Genomic DNA, 25,000 nt, shown 5'->3' with positions numbered 1-25,000 from the left:
AATGGGATGTGTTGTATCTCTTCAGCTCTACACAGCTTCCATCCCGGAATCTTCTGCCGCATTTTGTCGAATCAGGAAAGAGTTTGAGTTGCTGATTTGTGGCGCAAATACGCTTTCCTCACGATTGTAGTTCTAAGGATCTTTCGTGTCGGCGTAAAAGCTCATAAAGGTTTTTGCAGTTATTTTATTTGTATTTAATTTGATAAGCCTTCCCATACCCCACCCTCTCTCTCTCTCTCTCTCTCTCTCTCTTCTGATAAAAGTCTAGATAAACATCTGATTGTGAAATCTTCTCTCTCTCTCTCTCTCTCTCTCTCTCTCTCTCTCTCTCTCTCTCTCTCTCTCCGAAATTCTAAATAAACATCTGCCTGTGAAATCTTCTCTGTCTGTCTGTCTCTTTCTCCCCGAAATTCTAGATAAACATCTGACTGCGAAATCTTCTCTCTCTCTCTCTCTCTCTCTCTCTCTCTCTCTCTCTCTCTCTCTCTCTCCCCAAAATTCTAGATAAACATCTGACTGTGAAATCTTCTCTCTCTCTCTCTCTCTCTCTCTTCCCATGGGAGACGTCCCCTATTAATGGATGAATCCACCCTATTTCGCACAACGTCCAGCACCATATCTGCATTCATCCGTCTTGCGGGACCTTGCATAAATACCTGTAAAAGCAATCTTCTCTCTCTCTCTCTCTCTCTCTCTCTCTCTCTCTCTCTCTCTCGATCATTTATCGTGACTTTTCCCGCAAAGTAATAACGCTATGTAGTAGAGTTCCTTCAGTGGCGTCTGCAATTTGTCAAGGTTCTCTCTCTCTCTCTCTCCTCTCATCTCTCACCCCTCTCTCTCTCTCTCTCTCTCTCTCTCTCTCTCTCTCTCTCCAGCGCGGCTTCGTTCCTCATGTGCAAATGTCAAATGGTTTGATTTTTATCCTTTCTCTTATTATTATTATTATTATTGTGTGGTCATCTCTCTCTTTGTATTATCTTTTCCCAGTTCGTCTGTTTCGGGTTGATCGACTTCCTTTTCTGGCACTATTATTTTTGGTCGTTTTATAAACGAAGTGGGTGACAAATCGTACTATAGGGCAATTATTTTTAATGCGATTATTTTTAAGGGGATTATTTTCAATGCGGTTATGTTTGAGGGGATTATTTTTAAAGGGATTATTTTTAATGTGTTTTTTGAAGCAATTATTTTTGAAGGGGTTATTTTTAATGCAGTTAATTTTGAGGCGATTATTTTTAATATGATTATTTTTTAAGTGTTTATTTTGTGATTATTTTTTGAAGCGATTATTTTTGGAGCGATTATTTTTGAAGTGATTATTTTCAAAGCGATTGATTATTTTCAAAGTGATTATTTTTGGAGCAACAATTTTTGAAGCGATTATTGTCGTAGCAATTATCTTTAAAGTAATTATTTGTAAAGCAAATCTTTTAAAATAAATTTTTTTTTAACTAGAAACTGGAATTAGTCTAGTTATATTTCTCCATTCTTAAAAGTTCTGGTGATAAATTTTGGTAATAGATCTCTCCTCCACCTCTCTCTCTCTCTCTCTCTCTCTCTCTCTCTCTCTCTCTCTCTCTCTCTCTCTCCACTTTTATTATCAAACTCTTTTCTCAACAAAAGTGACAAACTATACGGTCTTCTTATGAACCAAAATACCGCCTTAACCTCTCGATTTCTTCCCATTTCGCTAACGCTGGTCACAACTAAGCCTAGAACCAAATTATGAAATAAATGAAGATATTTTAATGGTTAGCCGAGACTCGAACTCGGTGCCGGGGTATCAGAACGAGGCGACGACAATTACCCGCCAACGTTCTGATACCCGGGACTCGAGATCGAATCTTAATTTCCCTTTTTCATTTGGATCTAGGCCCAGCAGTGACCAGTAGACCGATGCATTCATTTACCTAATGATTTTCTTGTCTCTGGTTCAAGGGAGCGTCGCCCCCTCCCCATCCCCCTCCCGATGGAAGGCGTGGTCCAACAGCCCCTGAGCCCACCGATGACGTCGTCAGTGCCCCTGGCACCTCCTTCCATAGAGCCTCCGGATCCTGCTCCAACTACTAAGTCGAACCAAGTAGGTGTGTGCATGTGTACGTCTAAATAACCCCCACACGTATATGCACAGCTGGTGCATTATGGGGAATATGTAGTGGTTTGTGTGCTGGTGGTTAATCAGCACAGTAGTTAAATGTGATGGGTTTTGCAATGGGTGACTTTTACTGAGAACACTCCAAAGCAGTAAACGTAACATTGTGGCGTAAGAAACCACACCCCTGTACGTATAGGCAGGGGTCGCCATATTGAATGTTCTTCTTTCTAATTACGCTACGGACAAAAAATCTTTTCTTTCATGTGCAGCATTAAGCAAATTCTCTCAGCTGTAATATTTCTCTTTAGCTCTGTTATCTGTGACTATGCAAGTAGGTATACAACCTAGGTTAGGTTAGGTTAGGCTATTCTAGTTCTCTGGTTTCTGTTAACTGCTCCGGAGTGTCTTAAAACTTTGATTGTGCGAGTAGGTATACCACCTAGGTTAGGTTAGGTTAGGTTAGGTTATCCTGGGTTTATGCTGTCTTTTAACCCCTCTGGGGTGTCCTAAAATTTGGATTGATTTTTGCCAAGGAATCACGTTGTCACACAACTGAAACCTAACCCTTTTAGCTGAACTTCATTCAATAATACTAATTTCTCAACTAGAATCAGTAAAGAGATTCAACAGCTTCCTCGTGACTGCGTATCAGCAATTATAGGCTAATTTTTTAACCTTTTGTCAGTCCAGGATCATAAGAGCGGGTTCTTGAGAATCAAAGTCTTCCAGGCTCATGTCGCAGACAGATGAATATACAGAGGGTTACTTTGTAAGTGCCACTGACATATTAACATTTTCATCTCAGAGATCAAGGTTGTTGACATCTATGCTTACTTGAACTTTTCGAGTTCTAGAGTGATCATATTACATCTTGAAGATAGATAAGTATATTTTGCGTTTATGGAATAAAAAGCGCACAAAAATCAGTGTCCAGTCACCGTATATTTGATTACATATCAATGTTAGGGGTCATTTACAGAAAAAAATAAATTAACTGAGGAAGAAGTACAGCCAGGGTGACAGTCTTTTATTATTATTATTATTATTATTGTTATTATTATTATTATTTTTAATTACCAACGGGTATTCCAACCGGGACATCACTAAATGCATTCGCAGAAACATCGATAAATGGTATCAGCAGGAGCCTCGTCCCGCCGCCCTTGAAGACGTCACTCTCTTTTACAAGGGAGTATTTCATAAGAAATACAAAGAGGACGAGCGAGCCCTTCGTACCATCATAGAAAGGAACGTCTCCCCCACGGACCCTGCGAAAAAAGTGAAATTAATAATTTACCACAAGAGCAAGAAGACCAGTGGCCTGATTATGAAAAACAATCCAGCCCCCGTGATGCAGGACCCTCTCAAGAAAACTAACGTTGTCTACCAGTACAAATGCCCTGTCCGGGAATGCCCCGGCGCTTACATTGGTATGACGACTATGCGATTTTCGAAGAGGATATCCTGCCACGCTCAGGAAGGCGCCATCCATAATCATGCCAAAAACGTCCACAATACCAGGATAACTAGGAATGACATTATTCCTAATATCAGAATTATCGATAAGGCAGCAGACCACCGTCGCCTCCGCTTCTTGGAGGCCCTACACATCGGGAAGGAGAGACCCAGCCTCAACACCACCCAAGAGACTTCACTCCTCCCGACGGTGGCACGAAGGGCGCCGCCCGCCAGCACCATAGAGCCGATCGAACGGGCCAATCAGGTGCCCCCGTCTATCGGCAATGACCTTCCCAATACTAAGCTCCCAGTCTCCAGCGTCCGCACGAGAAGAGCAGTGCGAGCTTCCACCTCTGCAAGACGGCTTGACTCAGGGACTTAATCCTCTGTTCAGCCAATGAAAACGCAGCGCCCATCAGACAGAGCACCTGGGACACATTAAATACCGCCGAACGACCCCATTCTAATCAGTTCACGCTCACCTTTCCTTGAAAATGAACCGATGATACGGTTGGAAACGTTGGAATTCCGTTACGCTATTATTATTATTATTATTATTATTTTGGTACAAGACCCTCTTTTATGCAAATGCTGTTGAAAAGAGTGGCAGAATTAAGCGAGTTGATTTTATATATTGGTTTTTCTATTTAACTTACAATTTTCCTGATATGGCTGCCTTCAAAACATTCATTCTAATGTCCTAAGAATATAGAATCCAATGGAATTCTGTCAAAAACATACGAGTACCTGCTTGAATGGAAGACTTCTATCTATTACTTCTTTTTAATGAGAGGGGTCCCTTCTTTCTGTGTTTCCCTTTACTTCATCTCACTTCTTCTTAATTAACACCGTAGTATTCTTTGGAAGCTTAAAAATTTCAAGTCATTGGCCCCTTTGGTGGGCTTGTTCCATATGATTAGGTATCATCAACTGAATATAATAATAATAATAATAAAAATTATAATAATAATAATAATAATGCTGTTAAAAAGAATGGCAGTTTTTTTCCATTTTCCTTACAATTCGCTTCTCAGGCTCAGCGATGTTTCTGAGTAACTGGCCAATATTCATACTGGGAATTTTCAAAATATTATAAATGCTGAAGGTAATCTTTTATTAGAACAGGATCTCAGGTCCAGGTCAAGCAGGGGTCGTCGTCAGTGCCGGTATTATTCCGTAGGCGTAGTTCAGTTCGGGGCCGGGGTCGTCTTTGGTTTAAGGGCTGGTATTGGTGTTGGTATAGGTGGTATCACGTGATGTTTCGACCTTCTCGCAGGTCATCTCGTCCTACGGAATAATACCGGCACTGACGACGACCCCTGGATTGACCTGGACCTGAGATCCTGTTCTAATAAAAGATTACCTTCAGCATTTATAATTTCTTGAAAATTCCCAATATGAATATTGGCCAGTTACTCAGAAACATCGCTGAGAAGCGAATTGTAAGGAAAAATGGAAAAAAACTGCCATTCTTTTTAACAGCATTATTATTATTATTATTATCATTATTATTATTATTATTATTATTATTATTATTATTATTATATTCAGTTGATGATACCTAATAATCATATGGAACAAGCCCACCAAAGGGGCCAATGCCTTGAAATAGGGAAACACAGAAAGAAGGGACCCCTCTCATTAAAAAGAAGTAATAGATAGAAGTCTTCCATTCAAGCAGGTACTCGTATGTTTTTGACAGAATTCCATTGGATTCTATATTCTTAGGACATTAGAATGAATGTTTTGAAGGCAGCCATATCAGGAAAATGTGTGCATCAAATGAAGAATCCATTACAAGGGCCTTATATGCCGTGAAATGTTATGTCCGAATTAAAACTATAATTTTGTGAGCCTACGGGCAACAACTGGGTTGCTTTTCTGGTTGAATTTCTTTAAAGATCTGAAAGTTTATCCGCTTACCAAACTCAAGTTAAATTCTTCAATTTAAAATGGCCACCAACTTTTTCAAGCCATGTAACGAATAGACAGTGGAAGTTACTCGTTGCTGTGGGATATAAAAAGGATGCCGATAAAAATAAAAAAAAAAAAACCCACCGATAATTATAGGGGAGAGCGGTGATGGTTCGGACATTTTTTGCTTTTAATTTCTATCTAGAAATAAGAGTTTAAGGAGCAGAGATGTTGTTGACATGTCAATGTGTAGCCTCATCATCCTAGATTTACGAGTGAATTTGGTAAGTCGTAATGCTTCACTATACTTGAAGCTATATATCTTCAAATAAAAATTTACAAAATGTCCGAATCATCCCTATCCATGGTGATGATTCGGACCGCTCTCCCCTACTAATAATCTCAATAATCTCGCAGAAGAACTGATAGATGTGACTGAAGGCCACTAAGAACGGTATTGCCATTTACCCAGTTTCTGAAAGAACGAGAACTCCTCGTTCAGAAACGGTTTGGAATCACAAGAAGATGTCTGAGAGAACAGACAGACAGACAGAAGACAGACCATTTCAAAGAGCACAGAACAGTAAGAAACAGACATGCTCTGAAACAGTAGTACTAGTGCATCCTTTGATAGCGGTCTGAGGGCATAATAGTACCTCAGGAAGGGTTTGCTTAGCATCCCGGAGAAGATGAAAAAAAAAAACTACGAAAGAATAAAGACGTCTAGACATGAAAGAGAATACGCATCAAAAGATGAGAGAGAGAGAGAGAGAGAGAGAGAGAAGAGAGAGAGGAGCAAGACGTTTGGAAAAGATTCCACGAACAATTGCAGAAGGAGAAAAGATGAAAGCTGGCCCCCCGTCCCTCCTCCCTACCCCCCGAAAAAACATAAAGTTTCTCAAGACAAGGCTCGTTGCATTCACGTCTAGTACGGGTGAGTATTTTGCCAAACTGCTGCAGCTCAGCTCCCGGGGAGAGATGGTCCTCCCGCCCCCCCACACCCCCTCGCCCCCGCAAGGACGACGCCACCGCCCTCCGGCCCCCTAAAATAAAAGGCGCCCTTTGACTCCTGAATGGCCGGAGGTGTAAACACCTCTTCATAATATATTCTCTGTACGGCATAAAAGGCGTGACTTGTTTAGACGCAGTATATTTACACGTACGCCATTGTGGCCCAGAAAGCGCGTGCAAACATTTGGATTTTCCGTCACGCCGAGTTTGAATCTCCCGCCCGATTACATCAAAGGGGCGCGGGTCAAAGGGCGCCAATTAGTGAAGATTTTCTTCTTGGAGGGCGTCGGCTCGGCCGGCAGCCCGCGCGCGGAGATCCCTGTTTGTTTGCTCTCTCTCTCTCTCTCTTTCCTCCTCAGTGGAAGGAGTGGGGAAGGGATAGGGGGGAGGGGAGGGGAATTGGGGGAAAATAATGAGTCTCTCTTATGATGCTGTTCGATGGCAGTTGTGCATTAGGCGTTATTCATCTGTCTGTTTTTGGTAGGCGCGTAAACTGTGTATAGTACATAGTACTAGTCCTCGAATTATTATTATTATTGAGAAGATGATGAACCCTAATCATATGGAACAAGCCCACCACCAAAGAGGCCATTATTATTATTATTATTATTATTATTAGTTATTATTATTATTATTAGTTAGTTATTAGCGAGAGACGTCCTACGCGGGGCAGGAATGCAGTTGAAGGACTCCCTGTTTGTATTTAAACGGTTGAAAAAGTCGTGAACTGGGATCCTTGGTCTTGAGGACTTCTCTCTTCGGGTATTTCCTTGACCTCCTACAAGTTAACGCCGTTGCCATACCCATTAATAATAAATAATGTGGCCTCAAGGGATAAAGGACATAAAATTGCCAAGAAATTGACAGAGTGGTATAAATGAATTGACGATACGTTATAAATTTTCGAGAAAAACCAAAATATCTTCTTCCCAGATCACCGGAAAGACGATAATTACCATCTTCATCTATGGGCTCTGAGAAGAAACGGTTTCTCAGGTTCCCGTGTTTGGGGCGCTGAACCAGCGGAAAGCGCTACGCAGAGACTGATGGCAATAATGCGAAATACACTTTACCTTGAGTGAATTCTTGGCATGAAATAATGTTGATAAAAACAAAGTGATACAGAGTACAATAGAAAATTAAGAAAATATCTAAATATTTTCATCATCTGGAAAACATGATTAGAGTGATGAAGAGTATTCTATGAATGGGAAATGAAACTGCAATGAGTTTCTTATAAAAAACTCACAAGGAATCCTGCCTTCCTCTCCTGGAGAGGACACTCCCCTTCAAGGGTGCCCTCAAAGATCTGGCCCCCCTAAGTAGCCTTTGGCCGTCACCCTTGGGGCCGTCTCCAGACCCGCTTCCCCAGCCTGGCAGGAAACCTGCCTTCCTCCGAGGAAGCAGCCTCTGGGTCGGACCCTTTCCTTCAAGGTTTCCCTCAAGAGACTGGCGAGCCTTTATAGCTTTTCCAGGGTTGCCGTTTTGAGGAATTTCGTCTATTAGTGTGGCTTTCTGGTGTCATCTGGCAACCCTCCGTGGCTTTTCCGACCACAGGCCACGGCACTGAAGAAAAAAATTCTTCACTTTGCCTTTTTATGTTTTATTATGAAAATAAAGATATAAAACATATCCTGCTTATTTATACAAATGAAATTTATTGAAATCCTTTATTTTTCTTCGTCAAAAATACTTTATATTGAGCTAGTGATGTGTAGTTTTCTAACATCACGGGAAATAATTATACATCGGAAAATACGCATTATAACCATTAAATCATAAATAAAGTAAAAAAATACGATGAACTGCCTATGGTAACACTGCTGAAAGCCAATGTTATGAAGAAAAAACGGCATCACTGTAAAATTGGGCCTCATCCTTGTCCTGAGAGGAGGACTTGCGTAGGCAGCTTTTGGACTCCATCCTGAGTAGGGCCTTGGTCTTCTTGTTTTCTCGTCCTTTTCCTCAGGAAGTACTGTTTCAGCCTCGTTTTGTTCTACTCTTGAACGATCAGCGTTCACATACAAGTCATTTCTCCATACTCTTTTTTTCCTTCTCTTTACGAGCTTTTCAAATTTGGCCCCTGCTCTCTCTGAAGCTTCAAAACGATTTGAAGCATCTCGGAGATTGTTCTCGGAGCCTTTGGAATTCGTTGCTCTCGTAGTTCCAGGAAGGATTTCAAAACGTCTTCGAGGGAAATCCCGTAAGCGCAGAAAGCAGGAACCTCGACCCCATATCAGTGTTGCCTTTTTGAGTAATTTCGTCTACTAGGGTGGCTTTCTTGTGACATCTGGCAACCCTCCGTGATATGCTGACCACAGCCACGGCGGTGAGGCATAAAATTCTTCTCTTTGCCTTTTCATGTTTTATTATGAAAATAAGGCTATAAAACATATCCTGCTTATTTATATAAAAGAATTTTATTGAAATCCTTTATTTTTCTTCGTCAAAAATACAGTTTTACGTCACGGAGAATAATTCTACATCGGAAAATACGCATTCTAACCACTCAATCATAAATAATGTTAAAAAATCAGAAGAACTGCTTATGGTAACACTGCTAATGGCCAATGTTATGAAGAAAAAACGGCATCGCTGCATCAATACTGGTCCTCGATCTGCTTCGTCGTCCAGTCCATTTTAACCATATTCTTCAACCGCTCTGCTCACATTCTGTCTCCGAAGACTTTTCAAGACGACTTGGACGATCACGGACGTAGCCACTGGTCTTGGAGTCACTTCAGGAGCTGCTGGAGACGATGGTACCAGCTATAAGCTGGTTCACTTAAGGTAGATTCTTGGGTGAGCCATGTATCTATAAGACGTTTGTTTGGCGGGCGCCGATTGGCTGAGAGCTGCCTACCTCCCGGTACCAGCCAATCAGCGGCCGCCAAACAAACGTCTCGTAAGAATACGGCTCATCCAAGAATCTACCTTAAGTGAACCAGCTATACCAGGTGACACTTGATTCCTTCTGGCAGCAGATGACATGATATTTTCTTTGATGGAAGAGTCATCGCTGCGAAAATATCCAAAAAAAGTTTTTTTCATATAAGAAAATGTAAATTTAGCGAAAAATTAACATCATCCTATCTTTCTCTCGCGTCGTCGGGAGATATCTGTATAAATAAATAAGTAAATAAATAAATAAATAGATACAACTTTTTTCTTTCTGTATCGGCTAGTGCATACAAACATATAGAAAAGGAAGGAAATTCGTAGCGGGGATTTATAGATGAAGAGGGCATTATATAGATTTGAAAAGAAGATAGGTGCATTGACGTAGACGATAGTTACTATGAGATTCAGGGCCTCTGTAACACGGTTTTTTCGCAATAACTTTTTATCTATGCATTTCATAAATATAACGCTTATTCAGAATATTATATTACAACACATAAATTTGAGTGTATTCTGCACTACGTAGGTTGAATAAATTTGGTACTTATAATGTAAAAGTGACCTTTTTTGAGACGGGCCAAACTTGCCCTCAGAGAAAAGTTTCGAACGCACTCGTTACGTAACTTATGACAGCATTTCTTCCCTCTTTCTCGATGGATGATTGGCTATACGTAACGAAGGCTAAACCTCTGGCAACAATGACATACAAATTTAAATACAAGCAAAGCAGTACACCTTTATGAACTCTGGAACCTCTCCACGGATAATTGTCATAATGAACAAACCAACAAAATATGTTAATAAATACAAAAACACTTCGATTATTAGTCTAACTCCCAAAATAAGTTTCCAAAGAAATTACAGTCTACTTTATAGGTCACAATCAGATTAACAAGATGTAGGGAATAGTTGGTAATTATCAAAAACATAGTAGACAAGCTTGATTTGATAACTACTATATCCAATGTCAAGCAATTTTTATTTATTGGCTATCTACCTATTTACTGAAAAAAAAAAAAACGCCGGTACCGTATATTGGCTTTAAACCTTCACCAATAATTATCGTCAGAATGGTGACTTCATGAGGCTCCACCCACTTTCGCCTCGTTATAATTCAGGATAACACTGAAGGCTATCATGGGCATTGTTGGATTAGAAAATTTAACTTCTGGCTATAAAAACTAATTTCTCGAGTAGTTGTAAGAAGTGCTAAATGATCCTCAAGGATCCCAGCAGTTGGCCTAAACGTTTAATTCATGGATATTACTGCTATACTGTTGCGGCACTACTGCTACAGTAGTATTACTACGCTGACACTGATACCCTACCCACATCTATGTATCGTTCCGCCATTCATAAAGTCTTTGGGTTTCAGAGCCGATGGAATTTCTGTCTGGTGGATGGGCGGGGCAACATTTAGTCAAAAGGTGTTTGTTTACCTTGCTTACGTAATGAATGTTTTTCGACTCTTGGCTCGTAATCATTGGCCATGGCGTCGGCTAGATCATTTTACCTCTATAAAAATTGAAACTATCGGGTTTAGGTTATTGATAATGCTGACAAAATTTGTGTGTGGTTGTAAAATATACATATGTCAACTTTCAGCTACATCCGATGCTTTGACAAGGAGCAAAGTCCAAAAAACCGTGTTACAGAGACCCTGAATCTCATAGTAGTTTATTTAATTTTCATTCTTGGTATTAGATAATTCCCATCTTTATTTTTGGTAGAAAAAAAATCCCATCTCTATTCTAGGTAAGGTCTAGGTACCAAATCATCCCATCTTTATCCTTGGTATCAAATCATCCCATCTTTATTCATGGTTTTAATCATCCCATCTTTATCTTTGGTTTTAAATCATCCCATCTTTATTCATGGTTTTAATCATCCCATCTTTATCTTTGGTTTTAAATCATCCCATCTTTATTCTTGGTATCAAATCATCCCATCTTTATTCTTGGTATCAAATCATCCCATCTTTATTCTTGGTATAAAGTCATCCCATCTTTATCCTTGGTATCAAATCATCCCATCTTTATCCTTGGTATCAAATCATCCCATCTTCATTCTTGGCATCAAATCATCCCATCTTTATCCTTGGTATCAAATCATCCCATCTTTATCCTTGGTTTTAAATCATCCATCTTTATCCTTGGTATCCAATCATCACATCTTCATTCTTGGCATGGAAAAATTTTTTCCAGTCACAATTTAAAACTGAGGTAAAAAAATATATTATTTTCCGTTGACCTGTGACCTCGATCTCTGACCTCTCCCCTCTGTTTCCCACCCCCCCTTGTGGAAGGTGGGCACGGTCATCCTGTACGGAGTGCCAATCGTCTCCCTCAACATCGACAACTGCGAAAGGCTCTGCCTGGCACAGATCTCCAACACTTTGCTCAAGGTAAGCAGACATCATGTCTCTCTCTCTCTCTCTCTCTCTCTCTCTCTCTCTCTCTTCGTCTCCTCCTCCTCCTTCTTCTTCTTCTCTCGCTCTCTCTATTCTCTCACTCTCTCTCTCTCTCTCTCTCTCTCTCTATCTTCTTCTTCTTCTTCTTCCTCTTCTTCTCTCACTTTCTCTCTTCTCTCTCTCTTTTTCCTTCCTTTTTCTAACTTTCTCTCCTTTATCTTCCTCTCTTCTTCGTTGTATCTCTCTTTCACACTTTGTCTCCTCTCTTCTTCGTTGTATCTCTCTTTCACACTTTGTCTCTCTCTCTCTTTCTCTCTCTCTCTCTCAATATTATATTTTTTGCATTGAAGTTTTCTCTCTCTCTCCTCTCTCTCTCAATATTATATTTTTTGCATTGAAGTTTTCCTGAAAATCAATAATTTTTGTGATAATTCCTCCACATAGTTCAACATTTTTGAAAACAAGTTGAAAAAAAAATCAGTAGAACTTCAATTTTAGTTAGAAGATTCAGATAATTCACTTATCTTCAAAATTATTCGCAATTTCCTTAACCATACCTGACCGTAATTCATATACATGCATTAAGCTACAAATGTCCTTTAATATCCAATTCGATCTACCTCGGAATTAATATATTTTCATAGACTTTAACCGAAGGGGAATTAATCAGTTGATAATAATTTCGTCCTCTCGTGGATTCGAACCAGCACGCACACAGAGGAGAAATCAGGACTTCAGTGACGTCTTGACCGACTCGGCCAACAAGTAAGGACGCCACTGAAGTCCTGATTTCTCCTCTGTGTGCGCTGGTTCGAATCCACGAGAGGAAGAAATCAGGACTTCAGTGACGTCTTTACCCACTCGTTGGCCGAGTCGGTAAAGACGTCACTGAAGTCCTGATATCTCCTCTGTGTGCGCTGGTTCGAATCCACGAGAGGACGAAATTATTATCAACTAAAAAAAATAAATAAATAAAATAAGTCCCTCTTCGGTTAACGTGTATGAAAGTAGATTAATTCTGAGGTAGAGCGAATTGGATATTAAAGGATGTTTTGTAGCTTGATGCTTATATATTTATATATATATATATATATATATATATATATAAATATCTATACAAAGTCTCATTATATATAGAAGCCAACTCTCTTTCAAGCAGTCGTAGAATCATCCTATTTTCCCCTTTCTCTCGTTGTGTATTTCAAGCAGGAGTTCAGCTACAATGAGATTCACAACCGTCGGGTGGCCCTGGGCATCACCTGCGTCCAGTGCACGCCCGTGCAGCTCGAGATCCTCCGACGGGCGGGCGCCATGCCCATCTCCTCCAGAAGGTGGGTGTGTTGGGCAGCAGCTGTCTCGGGTTTTCTTCTCCTTCTTCTTCTTCTTCTTCTTCTGAACTTTTTTTTTTTATCCGGAGGGCGACGGGAGGGGCAACTGAAGGTCATTTTTGTAGCTCAGTCCAGGGGAAAGAAGCTATATATATATATATATATATATATATATATATATATATATATATATATATAATATATATATATCCTTAACTCTCTCATTTTGTCCTGAAGTAGGGCTTAGAACAATCTTTCTTAACTATCTACGTGTCCTAAAGTAGAGAGTAGACTCATACGTTAGAGTGTAGTAGACGCTTAAGTAGAGTGTAGTCTCTTAAGTAGATTGTATACGCTTATGTAGAGTGTAGACTCTTAAAATAGAGTGTTAGACTCTTAAATTACAGTGTAGACTCTTAAGTAGAGTGTAGACTCTTAAATTAGAGTTTGGACCCTTAAGTAGAGTGTAGACTCTTAAATTAGAATGTAGTAGACTCTCATGTAGAGTGGAGACTCTTAAAATAGAGCGTAGGCTTTTAAATTAGAGTGTAGTAGACTCTGCCCTTAAATTAGAGAGTAGACTCTTAAATTAGAGAGTAGAGAGCAAACTCTTAAATTAGAATTAGACGCTATACTCTAAAATTGTTACGTAGACTCTTAAAGTAGATTACTGACTCTTGAAAATAGAGCGTAGACTCACCCCTCTTTCTCTCTTTTCCTCCCCCCGTCCCCACACCGCCCCCACCTCCCCCCCCCCCTCCCCCCCCCCCACAAAAACCCGCAGGTGCGGTATGATAACCAAACGGGAGGCGGAGAGGCTGTGCAAATCCTTCCTGGGGGACAACTCCCCCCCGAAGCTGCCCGAAAATTTCGCCTTCGACGTCATGCATGAGTGCAACTGGGGCTGCCGGGGATCCTTCGTTCCTTCCAGGTAAGGACTGGAAGGGTTCCTTAGATGTAAAAAGAAAGGGTTCCTTAGAGGTAAATAAAAAGTGTTCCTTAGAGGTAAGGATTCAAAGTATTCCTTAGAAATAAGGAGAAAGTATTCTTTAGAGGTAAGGATTGAAAATGTTCCTTAGAAGTAAAAAAGAAAGTGTTCCCTAGAGGCAAGGAGAAAGTGCTCCTTAGAAGTAAGGAGAAAGTGCTCCTTAGATGTAAGGGAAAAGTGTTCCTTAGAGGTAAGAAGAAAGTGTTCCTTCGAGGTAAGGGAAAAGAGCTCCTTTGAGGTAAGGGAATGTGAGCCTTAGAAGTAAGGCGAAAGTGTTCCTTCGAGGTAAGGGAAAAGTATTGTTTTGAGGTAAAGGAATATGATCCTTCCAGGTAAGGAAAAAAAGTGTTCCTTAGAGGTAAGGGAAACGTGTTCCTTAGAGGTAAAAATGAGAGAGTTCCTTAAAGGTAAGGAGAAAGTGTTCCTTAGAAGTAAAAAGAAAGTGTTCTTTAGAGGTAAGGACTGAAAGTGTTCCTTAGAGGTAAGGAGGAAGTTTTTCTTATAAGTTAGGAGAAAGTGTTCCTTTGAGGTAAGGATTGAAAGTGATCCCTCAAAGTAAGGTGAAAGCAGTCCTTAGAGGTAAAAAGAAAGTGTTCCTTAGAGATAAAAAGAAAGTGTTCCCTAGAGGTAAGGAGAAAGTATTTCTTAGAAGTAAGGAGAAAGTGTTCCTTAGAGGTAAGGAGGAAGTATTTCTTTGAAGTTAGGAGAAAGTGTTCCTTAGAGATAAGGATTGAAAGTGTTCCCTAGAGGTATAAAGAAAGTGTTTCTTAGAAGGAATGGAAAAGCACTTCTTCGAGGTAAAAAGAGTTCCTTTAAAGTAAGGGAAAAGTGTTCCTTCGAGGTAAGGAGAAAGTGTTCCTTAGAAGTAAGGAGACAGGTTCCTCGAGGTAAGGAGAAAGTGCTCCTTAGAAGTATGGAGAAATCGTTCCTTAGAGGTAAAAAAGAGAATGTTCCTTCGAGGTAAGGGAATACGATCCTTCCAGGTAAGGGAAAAAGTAACCTCGAAGTAAATAAAGTGTTCCTTCGAGGTAAAGGAAACATCATTCCTTCTAGGTAATAATAAAAAGAAGTGCTCCTTCTAGATAATAATAAAAAAAATTGTTCCTTCTAGGTAATAAAAAAAAGTGTTCCTTCTAGGTAATAATAATATTAAAAAAGTGTTCCTTTGAGGCAATAATAAAAAAGTGTTCCTTCTAGGGAATAAAAAAGTGTTCCTTCGAAGAAAGGCGAAATAAAAAAAATAAAGACTGGGGTTTTTCGAGTGTATTTGTGGTGCAGGGAGCCATTAGTCGGCCATTTGTGTAGCCCCCCTAAGTGTGAGATAAAAATACAGTTGGGTTCACGGTTCTTTCTCCTCCTCAGAGTGAGGGGGAAGTCCTTCGGCTCGGAGTATCCTGCGTTATTCGTTCCCTTGAGGTGGGATTTAATCTGCCACTCCTTCAGATGTGTTCCTCCGCATTTATACTTACACTTTCTTTTCTCTATCAATTCTCTAAGGAGACAGAGCAAAGATATTCGTGTTTATCCTAATGGTAGATGATTTGGGCATTCCTGGAGGTTCATATATTCATACATTCGGGTTCAGTGGTTTAGAATCATACCCCGAAACGGGGTATATACTGCCGTCAGTGCACGTCACACGGAGCACTGTAGGCATTGCTCAAGACGGTTCTTTAAACTGTCCCTCCGGCACCTAGCTAACCACTTTTAATTTCTTTTTTTACTATACCTCCGTTCATATTCAACATTGTTTCAACATTGTTTTTTCAGCGCAGAATGACCTCATCATCATAGGTCCTCAACACTTGGTCTTTGACCTTAATTCTTCTATTCCAGTTTTACCAGTCAAGATTTATGATTAAGAAAGGAAAAACTAATTTTTCTATTCTAGTTATTCCAGTAAAGATTTATGGTTGAAATAAAAAAAAGATTATAATCTATGATCATTCGTTACTGATCCTTAAAAAAATGAAAAACTCATGAAGAATAAAAAATAATTCATGACATACCTGAGAAAAGTGAATAAGGCGTCATCCGACCTCCAGCTTACTTGGGGCACGTGCTAAAATCTACGGTCAAGTAGAGCGTTATTTCGCCAACGGAAATCAAAATAAGTGCGCCATATTTTATTAGAAATAATAATTCTATACAGTTTAACATGCACGCTATTTATTTTTGACATTTTCATTCTAATGTATAAATCATAAATATCCTATCCTAAACTTCCTGCATCTTTAACTCGACGCGAAACACCTTTTTCAGACATTTTTAACTCTTCCATAGACCTTTCCTAACACCCAACAAGAACAACAACAACAACAAAATAGGTTGTAGGCTTACTTCCCAAGAAAGCGATAATAATTGACAGGGAACTTCTTCGTCACACTTTATTGATATTGTCCGTGAGGTGCTAAATTGTGGCTAGAATAAGATTGTTAATTGCTAGAGTCATTTGAGTTGAATTGCTAAGTTACATTTGCAATGAGCAGGTAAACATCCAATGGAAAGTTAGTATTTAATCATACAAATGCATGATTGAAGGGGAGTTTCTTGTAATAAGTAAAAGTTATATTTCAGTTTTCGTTTGTCTTCTTGCAAAATGCAGTATTTACTCACAAAGATAATTTTGAATGTTTATTTATCATCTTTGATTGAAGTATGGTGGTTCAATATATAGATAAATGCAAATATTTCTCCTTCAGCTATCTTATCTCCCTTGGGGTACGAGTATCTTATTTCTAGCTACGTTTTTCCCTCCCTACAAAAACATAGACCTAATGACTAAACCTAAACCTTCCAACTTTCCTTTTGACAAGCGTCGTTCACGCCGCCATCTTACCACTCCAGGTACAACTCCTCCCGCGCCAAGTGCATCAAGTGTGTCTACTGCGCCATGTTCTTCAGCCCCAACAAGTTCGTGTTCCACTCGCACCGTCTGGCCGACAGCAAATACGTCCAGCCCGACGCCGCCAACTTCAACTCCTGGCGACGCCACATCAGGCTGGCAGGGGACCCGCCCATCGATGTCATTCACGCCTGGGAGGACGTCAAGGCCATGTTCAACGGAGGCACCAGGAAGAGGCTGATGGCCGCCGGGTCTCAGGTATAACTTGTCAGTGAAGGAGGTTCCTCTGCGCGGCGTTCCTTGAGCCCGTAGCTGCGACCCTTAGCGTTCTTTTGAGTGTCTCTCCTACGTTCATATTCTTCTTACATCTTTCAAACCTTTTTGCTCTCAGTTTCTCCTCCTGTTACACCTTTCTAACCCTTTCATTCTGTTTATCTTCCTATTACAACTTTCAGACCTTTCTACTCTTAGTTTCTCCTACTGTTACACCTTTCAAACCTTTTCATTCTCAATTTCTCCTCCTTTTACACCTTTCAACCTTTCAAACCTTTTAATTCTGTTTATCTTCCTATTACACCTTTCAAACCTTTTTATTCTCAGTTTCTCCTCCTGTTACACCTTTCAAACCTTTTTATTCTCAGTTTCTCCTCCTTTTACACCTTTCAACCTTTCAAACCTTTTTATTTTGTTTCTCTTCCTATTACTCCTTTCAGACCTTTTTATACTCAGTTTCTTTTCCTGTTACAACTTTCAAACCTTTCTACTCTCAGTTTCTCCTCCTGTTACACCTTTCAAACCTTTTAATTCTGTTTCTCATTCTATTACAGCTTTCAAACCTTTCTACTCTCAGTTTCCCATTCAGGGCTGAATGACCTCATCATCATAGGTCCCAGCACTTAGCCTTTGCACTAAATCTTACATGGCATTCCATTCCAATACATATAGAATTTTCTGGTCACTTTTGACCAGATACTTATGTTATTGTAATACACACAAAATACCTTCTTGATTTATGGCATTCTTCAGCCATGCATTTTTGGATACGCTTGTCACTGCAAAGCCTGAAATCCTAAGGCAAGAAATATGAAGAAATTCTGACGTCCGTAGCTGGATTCGAACCCGCGCATCTGGAGTTTCAGAGAGTGAGGTCACGCTATCGACCTGACCACGAGAAGGAATAATAATCCGTATTGATTTCAGGATTTGAATGTTCATAGGTCATTTATTATTATTATTATTATTATTATTTATTATTTTGATTATCTTATTATTATTATTATTATTATTAAATTCTTATTATTGTTATTATTATTATATTAGTATTATTATGATTAGTATCATTCAGAAGTTAAAGAACCCTATTCATACAGAAGAATATTATTATTATTATTATTATATTTATTATTATTATTATTATTATTATTATTATTATTATTATTCAGCAGACAAAGAACCCTAATCATACAGAAGATTATTTTTGTTATTATAATTATTTATTATTATTATTATTATTATTATTTTATTATTATTATTATTATTATTATTATTATTATTCAGAAGATGAAAGACCCTATTCATACAGATTATTATTATTAATTAATAATATTATTAAAGAATATTATGGCGTTCATTTGAAAGAATCAACATAGGGGGTTATATTTGCAATTATAAATCTAAATAAATATCTTTTTTTCTAAAGAAGTTACTCTTAAAAGAAAAATGAGTATTATCTTTTGTATCGTTACAGTAATTTTTCTTGTTTTAAAACCCACTGTCGAAATGATACAGACGCAAAAAAATAAAATAGAAATAAAAAATAATGAGTAGGTATTCGATAAAATATAAAATCCCACCCAGAGAGAGAGAGAGAGAGAGAGAGAGAGAGAGAGAGAGAGAGAGAGAGAGAGAGAGAAATGACGCTCCAGCCAAAAAAGCTGTTTATTAAACTTTCGATAAGGGTTAAACAACGTCATAATCTAATGATGCCTGTAATAAACCTCTAATGCAGCTGTAATAAAGCCGTTTCGGGGGGAATGGATTCGCGTCATATGTATTCAATAAATGTATCCCATTTCCCGGGTTAAAATGATTTGCATAGAATTAGAGTTGACCGGACATCAATCAGTATATTTTGTATTTAACGAATTAACGCCACATTCTAGAACCAGCTCCGGAATATATTAACACTAATCGCGGTAGTTTTTAATCCAGGTTTTTAGTTATGATTCGACAGCTAATCACGGTTTAGTTTTTAATCCAGGTTTTTAAAAAAAATTTACTTAGGCCGGGAAATTATATTCATGTAAAATTAACTTGTCGTTCTTGATGCCAGATTATTTGTCTCTTGATTTGAAATGTATTTTAGTTTCTCTCACTCTCTTACTCTCTCTCTTTCTTTTTCTTTATTCGCAGCAAGGACCCGGCTCCCGCCTGAGCAAGTCCCCACGCCTGGAAGCGCCCCTGGCCAAACCGCCCACCGCCATCACGCGCCCCTCGCTGAAGACCATGGGCGGAGACCTCCCTTACCCCCCGCCCTATTTAGCGCCCCTGCCCGCCCCGTACCCCGCCCACCACAAGGACGCCCGCCAGACCTTCGTCGACTACCTCTGGGGCTCCCGAAGCGCGCTGCCGCCCCTGGGGCTGCCGTACCCCTTGGCAGCGGCGTGGCCCAGGAGACCTCTGCCAAGCTTCCCCCCCTTGCCCCTACCCGACCCGCGGTCGGACGCCGCTGCGGACGTCCGAATCGCGGATATGGAGGCGGCCGCAACCGCCCTTCGCCCGGCGGCGCACTTCTCCGCCTTCACGCCCGTAACGAGGGCGGCGGCGGCGGCGTCCCCGCCGCCGCCGCCCCTGGGGAGCTCGGAGGGAGGGGACTCGGGCGCTCAGCTGCCGGATTCGAGCCGGCACTCGGACGACGAGACCATAGACATCGAGGTGACGGAGGAGGAGCAGCATCAGCGGCATCACAGCAGCAGCAGCAGCAAGGGCGTCTCAGAGGCCTACAGTTCCTGCAGCAGTAGCAGCAGCAGTAGCAGTAGCAGTGGCGGCAAGGGCAAAGGTAGCAGCAAGGACAACAGCAGCAGCTTCAGCCTGCAGGACCTGAAGCACGACATCTACAAGAGCGAGGGGGCCGTGGCCGAGTCGCTGAAGCCGCCCGACGACTTCGGCATCACCACCACCAAGCGCGGCCTCGATCTCAGCCCGCAGGCGAGCGACGCTGGGGGCGGCTGCTACAAAGTCCTCGGCGGCGACTACAAGAAGGACGACGACCTGTCGGATGAGGCCGCCGCCCACAGCAGCGACGCGGGCGGCGGCGGCGGTGGAGGCGGAGGCGGAGGAGGAGGCGGAAGCGAAGGCGGTGACTGCGAGAGCAGCACCGCCCCCCGGGACGACCCCAGAGACCTCCTCCTCCTCAGCAGAGATCTGAGAGACCACCACAGCAGCAGCAGCAGAGCCGCCCACGGTCTCATCGGCGGCGACCACCACCACCACCACCACCACCACGCCCTCGGCAGACACGCCCGCGCCGCCTGCAGCAGCCCGACTTCGAACACTTCCAACGACGTGGGTGTAGACATATCGCGGGCGGCGATTGACGTGAGTTGGAAAGACCTTTTTTTATTTTTTTTCTCAATAGTTTCCTTTCGCCTATTCTATTTTTATGATTATAGTAGTAAGGCCTGTTGTATAGTTAATAGCTCTCCGTATTATTATTATTATTATTATTATTATCATTATTATTTCTATATCATTCAGAAGACGAACCCTATCCATATAGAACAAGCCCACCACAGCTTATTTTAACTATTATTATTATTATTATTATTATTATTATTATTATTATTATTATTATTATTATTATTATTATTATCATAAAGTACACGAACCCTATTCATATGGAAGAAGCCCACCTCCAAAGGCGCCACTAACTTAAAATTTTCAAGCTACCAAAGAAATTTATTAGAAAAAAACTCATAAATTAATAAACCAATAGATCAAAATGACTCAACACTGGGAAAGTGTTTCCTTCAGGCGACTGACGTAGAAGTTGAGGAGTAATTACTTAGGGCGAGGCACACGAAGGATAAAATTATTGATCGGCTGACACGCAACGCTACGCATTTGATTCGCCTCATGACCTCTCGTAATTTTTTTCATATAGTAAGAAAAAGGTAGGTTAAAGTTACGACGCTTAGCATATTCTCGATAACTCCATTTTTACTCTGACAGAAAATTGATAATAAAACGGTGTTGTATATACGAAAGATGCAGAATTTATACATTACTATTTCCAGATGTTAAATCGGTTTTTTTCGTCGACTGGCAATCCCTGTCGACATATTTCTCATATCGACTGAGAAACGAAACGCTACTAAAAAAAGTGGGGGATCTTTTCGCCGACTGACACACCTGTCGACAAAACGTACTTAGGGGCGGGTTCCTTCCCCCCCCCCCCCCACACAAGCACCACCACTACCCTCCATCACGCAGCTGCTCATTCCGACTAAAGTGTCGAGCGTAATAAAGGTAAAATTTCTGTGTGACTTACTGCCGTCGCCAGATATATTTTATTGCCTCGTAATCGACCGTGGTGGTCATAATTAAGCGGCGGAAGGTCTTCCATTCCCTTTAATTAAGTGGAATTCTGTAATGTTTCTCAGAACCGGAGAACCAACTGAAGGAGGCGAAGCGTTCCGCGTCGTCATCGATCGGAAACCTTCGAGGAACCTTGAGCTCCGTCAGGAAAAACAACGGTGACTAATGAAAGCTTCCATCATTAAATATTATATTATATGCAGTTCTGGTGGTCGCCATGATCGATAAGATTTTTGTATTTTTCTTTTGTTCTTAGTTAAAGTGGGTATTTGTCAGCCACGGGCTCTTGCTTCCTAAAACGGAAAATAATTTTTCTTTTTTTGGTAGATTGGTTATTTATTTGTGAGCACGGGCTCTTGCCTCGTAAAACGGAAAATAAATTTTGTTCTTAGATAAAGTGGGCATTTGTCAGCACGGGCTCTTGCTCTTTAAAACGGAAAATAATTTTTGTTTTTAGATGAGTTGGTTATTTATTTGTGAGCACGGGCTCTTGCTTCGTAAAACGGAAAATAATTTTTTTTTGTTAGATAAAGGGAGTTTTTGTAAGCATGGGCTCTCGCCCCGTAAAACGGAATATATATATATATATATATATATATATATATATATATATATATATATATATATATATATATATATATATATTTCAAATATATCGGTTATTTATTTGTAAGAACGGGCTCTTGCCCCGTAAAACGGAAAATAATGATTTTACTTAGATAAAGCGGGTATTTGTCAGCAAATAAATTTGTTATTTATGTGTGAGCACAGGCTCTTGCCTCGTAAAACGAAAAATGATTTTTGTTCTTATATAAAGGGGGTATTTATCAGCATTGGCTCTTGCTCTTCAAAACGGAAAATAATTTTTGTTTTTAGATAAATTGGTTATTTATTTGTAAGCACGGGCTCTTCCCCCGTAAACGGAAAATCATGATTTTACTTACATAAAGCTGGTATTTGACAGAACTGACTCTAGCTTCGTAAAACGGAAAATAAATTTTTTTTGATAGATTGTTTATTTATTTGTGAGCACGGGCTCTTGCCTCGTAAGACGGAAAATAATTTTTGTCTTAGATAAAGCAGGCATCTGTAAGCACGGGCTCTTGACCCGTAAAACGGAAAATAATTTTTGCTCTTAGATAAAGCGGGTATTTGTCAGCAAGGGCTTTTGCTCTGCAAAATGGAAAATAATTGATTTATTTTCAAGGTGGTTAAGTCATTATTTCTACTCTAGAAAGCTGTTGTTCTTACATTATAAGCGGGCATCATAAGCACGCACGGCCTCTTTCCCTGTAAAACGGAAAATACTTTAATTTAATTTAATGGTAGTTAAATAGTTATTCCTACATAAGAAACCAGCTGTCCTTACGTTAAGCGACCATTTGTTAGCACGGCCTCTTGCTGCGTAAATAATGAAATACTTTTTAAGATCGTTAGATTATTTCCACATAAGAGCCTTGATTTTAATGCTTGGACGGTGATCAAAGGATGCCGACGCTACCTTGAGAATAATAATAATAATAATAATAATAATAATAATAATAATAATAATAATAATATCCTTTGTTTCAGCTTCATGGCCATATGCAGGGAATATACAAAGAAGTGAAGATAATCCATTAAAATAACAAGTAAAAATAATAGTGTAAAAAAGGAAGAATCCATAATAACAGAATGACCTATCTTTCGTAGGTCTCGGTATATAATGCTGTGTGAGGCGCGGCCCATGATACTTTAATACCTGTCCGGTAGTGGCCTGTCCTATGAAGTTGCTAGAAGCGCGATAATGGCTAACTTTAGCCTTAAGTAAAATCAAAACTGCTGGGACTAGAGGGCTGCAATTTGGTATTTTTGGTGCCTGGAGGGTGGATGATCAACGTATCAATTTGCAGCCCTCTAGCCTCAGTGGTTATTAAGATCTGAGGGCGGACAGAAAATCTGCGATCATGGCTAGCTTTAACTTTAGATAAAATTAAAGCCACTGAGGCTAGAGGACTGCAATTTGTATGTTTGGTGACTGGAGGGTGGATGATCAACTTTGCAATTTGCAGCCCTCTAGCCTCAGTGGCTTTTAAGATCTGAGGGCGGACAGAAAAAATGCAGATTATTTGCGATTTATTACATTAATATCATTCGTTGTCATTCATCATTCATCTCATATAACTATCATTATCATTCACTCTATCATCATCTGTCGTCATTTACATTAGTGACAACTATAGAATGAAGCCAAGTTGGAAAAGTTTCAGCGAAAAATTATATTTAAGTTCGAAGCAAAATCTACGAGAGAGAGAGAGAGAGAGAGAGAGAGAGAGAGAGAGAGAGAGCACAGTCCTCCCTCCTCGTCACGCACCCATTTTAAAAAAGAACCTTGACAACCTCTTTATAGTCACCTCGAGAGGCTATTTTCCGGTTATGCAATAACGGCCAATGACGAATTGACTGAGCAAATAGCCCGCTAACAGCGCAAACATTCGCTGGGGACGGAGTGTCAACAGTCGTCCGAGAAGAGGGATAGTATACCTCTCTAAGGGGTGAGTGGGGGAGTGGGAGGCAGAAAGGGGCTCCCTCCTACTCCCCTCCTACTCCCCTCCTACTCCAGGTTGTGGTTACGCATAAGAATCGACAATTACGGAATTAAAGTAAGTCTCCATAACAGCGTAATGGACTTATTATATGCCGTGTAATTACGATTCGCCGATGCGCTAGTGCGGACCACTGTCTGCACCAGTGGATGACGACGGGTTAGGTGTCCTCTTCCTCTCCTTCTTCTTCTTCTTCTTCTTCTTCTTCTTCTTCTTCTTCTTTGTCCGCTTAATAGTTATGGAGCAATCAAGCATCGCCTCTTCGTCGTCTCTCTCCTTCCCTCTCTCTCGCATCTGTCACCGATATATAAATAAATAATTGACGCACCGCCTGCTCTCCATTGTTCGCGAAGGTGTGAGAGATTAATTCGAAGTCGACTCCTCGATAAACGGATGCTGGTCGTGAATGATTCACTTGAAGTTAGAGAATTCGCTTGAAGTCAGAGAATTCATTTCAAGTTAGAGAATTCGCTTGAAGTCAGTGATTTACATGAAGTCAGAGAATTTAGAGAATTCACTTGAAGTCAGAGCATTCACTTGAAGTCAGGGAATTTAGAGAATTCACTTCAGAGCCAGAGAATTCACTTGAAGTCAGAGAATTCAGGGATTTCAGGGAATTCATTTCAAGTCAGAATATTCACTTGAAGTCAGTGCATTCAATTGAAGTCAGATATTTCACATGAAGTCAGAGAATTCACCTCAAGAATTGGGTGAAATATTATGTAGATACAATTTAAAAAATATCTAATTATTTTCTTTTATTTGTTTCATGCAAAGCCTGTGCAAGATGTTTCTTTTTAATTTCAAAACACTTGCATTAAACAAGGCGTGATTCGACTTCCAGCTTACTTGGGACACGTGTAAGATTT

General features: G+C 40.2%; 1 protein-coding gene across 1 annotated transcript in view; it reads left to right on the top strand.

The window, feature by feature from the left end:
* LOC135196477 (SKI family transcriptional corepressor 1 homolog-B-like) overlaps positions 1 to 25,000 on the top strand; it is a 91,554-nt gene that overhangs the window by 28,301 nt on the left and 38,253 nt on the right. Inside the window, exons 2-7 of the mRNA XM_064223329.1 lie at positions 1,939 to 2,080; positions 11,685 to 11,783; positions 12,999 to 13,120; positions 13,902 to 14,048; positions 16,953 to 17,208; positions 19,363 to 20,547. Coding sequence (XP_064079399.1) covers positions 1,970 to 2,080; positions 11,685 to 11,783; positions 12,999 to 13,120; positions 13,902 to 14,048; positions 16,953 to 17,208; positions 19,363 to 20,547 — 1,920 coding nt within the window. The 5' untranslated portion in view covers positions 1,939 to 1,969. The remainder of the gene's footprint in view (positions 1 to 1,938; positions 2,081 to 11,684; positions 11,784 to 12,998; positions 13,121 to 13,901; positions 14,049 to 16,952; positions 17,209 to 19,362; positions 20,548 to 25,000) is intronic.

Source organism: Macrobrachium nipponense, chromosome 17 (assembly GCF_015104395.2).
Source record: "Macrobrachium nipponense isolate FS-2020 chromosome 17, ASM1510439v2, whole genome shotgun sequence".
Lineage (NCBI taxonomy): Eukaryota > Metazoa > Arthropoda > Malacostraca > Decapoda > Palaemonidae > Macrobrachium > Macrobrachium nipponense.
Note: the sequence above shows the minus strand (reverse complement) of the source record. Positions and strands in the feature narration are given on the sequence as shown.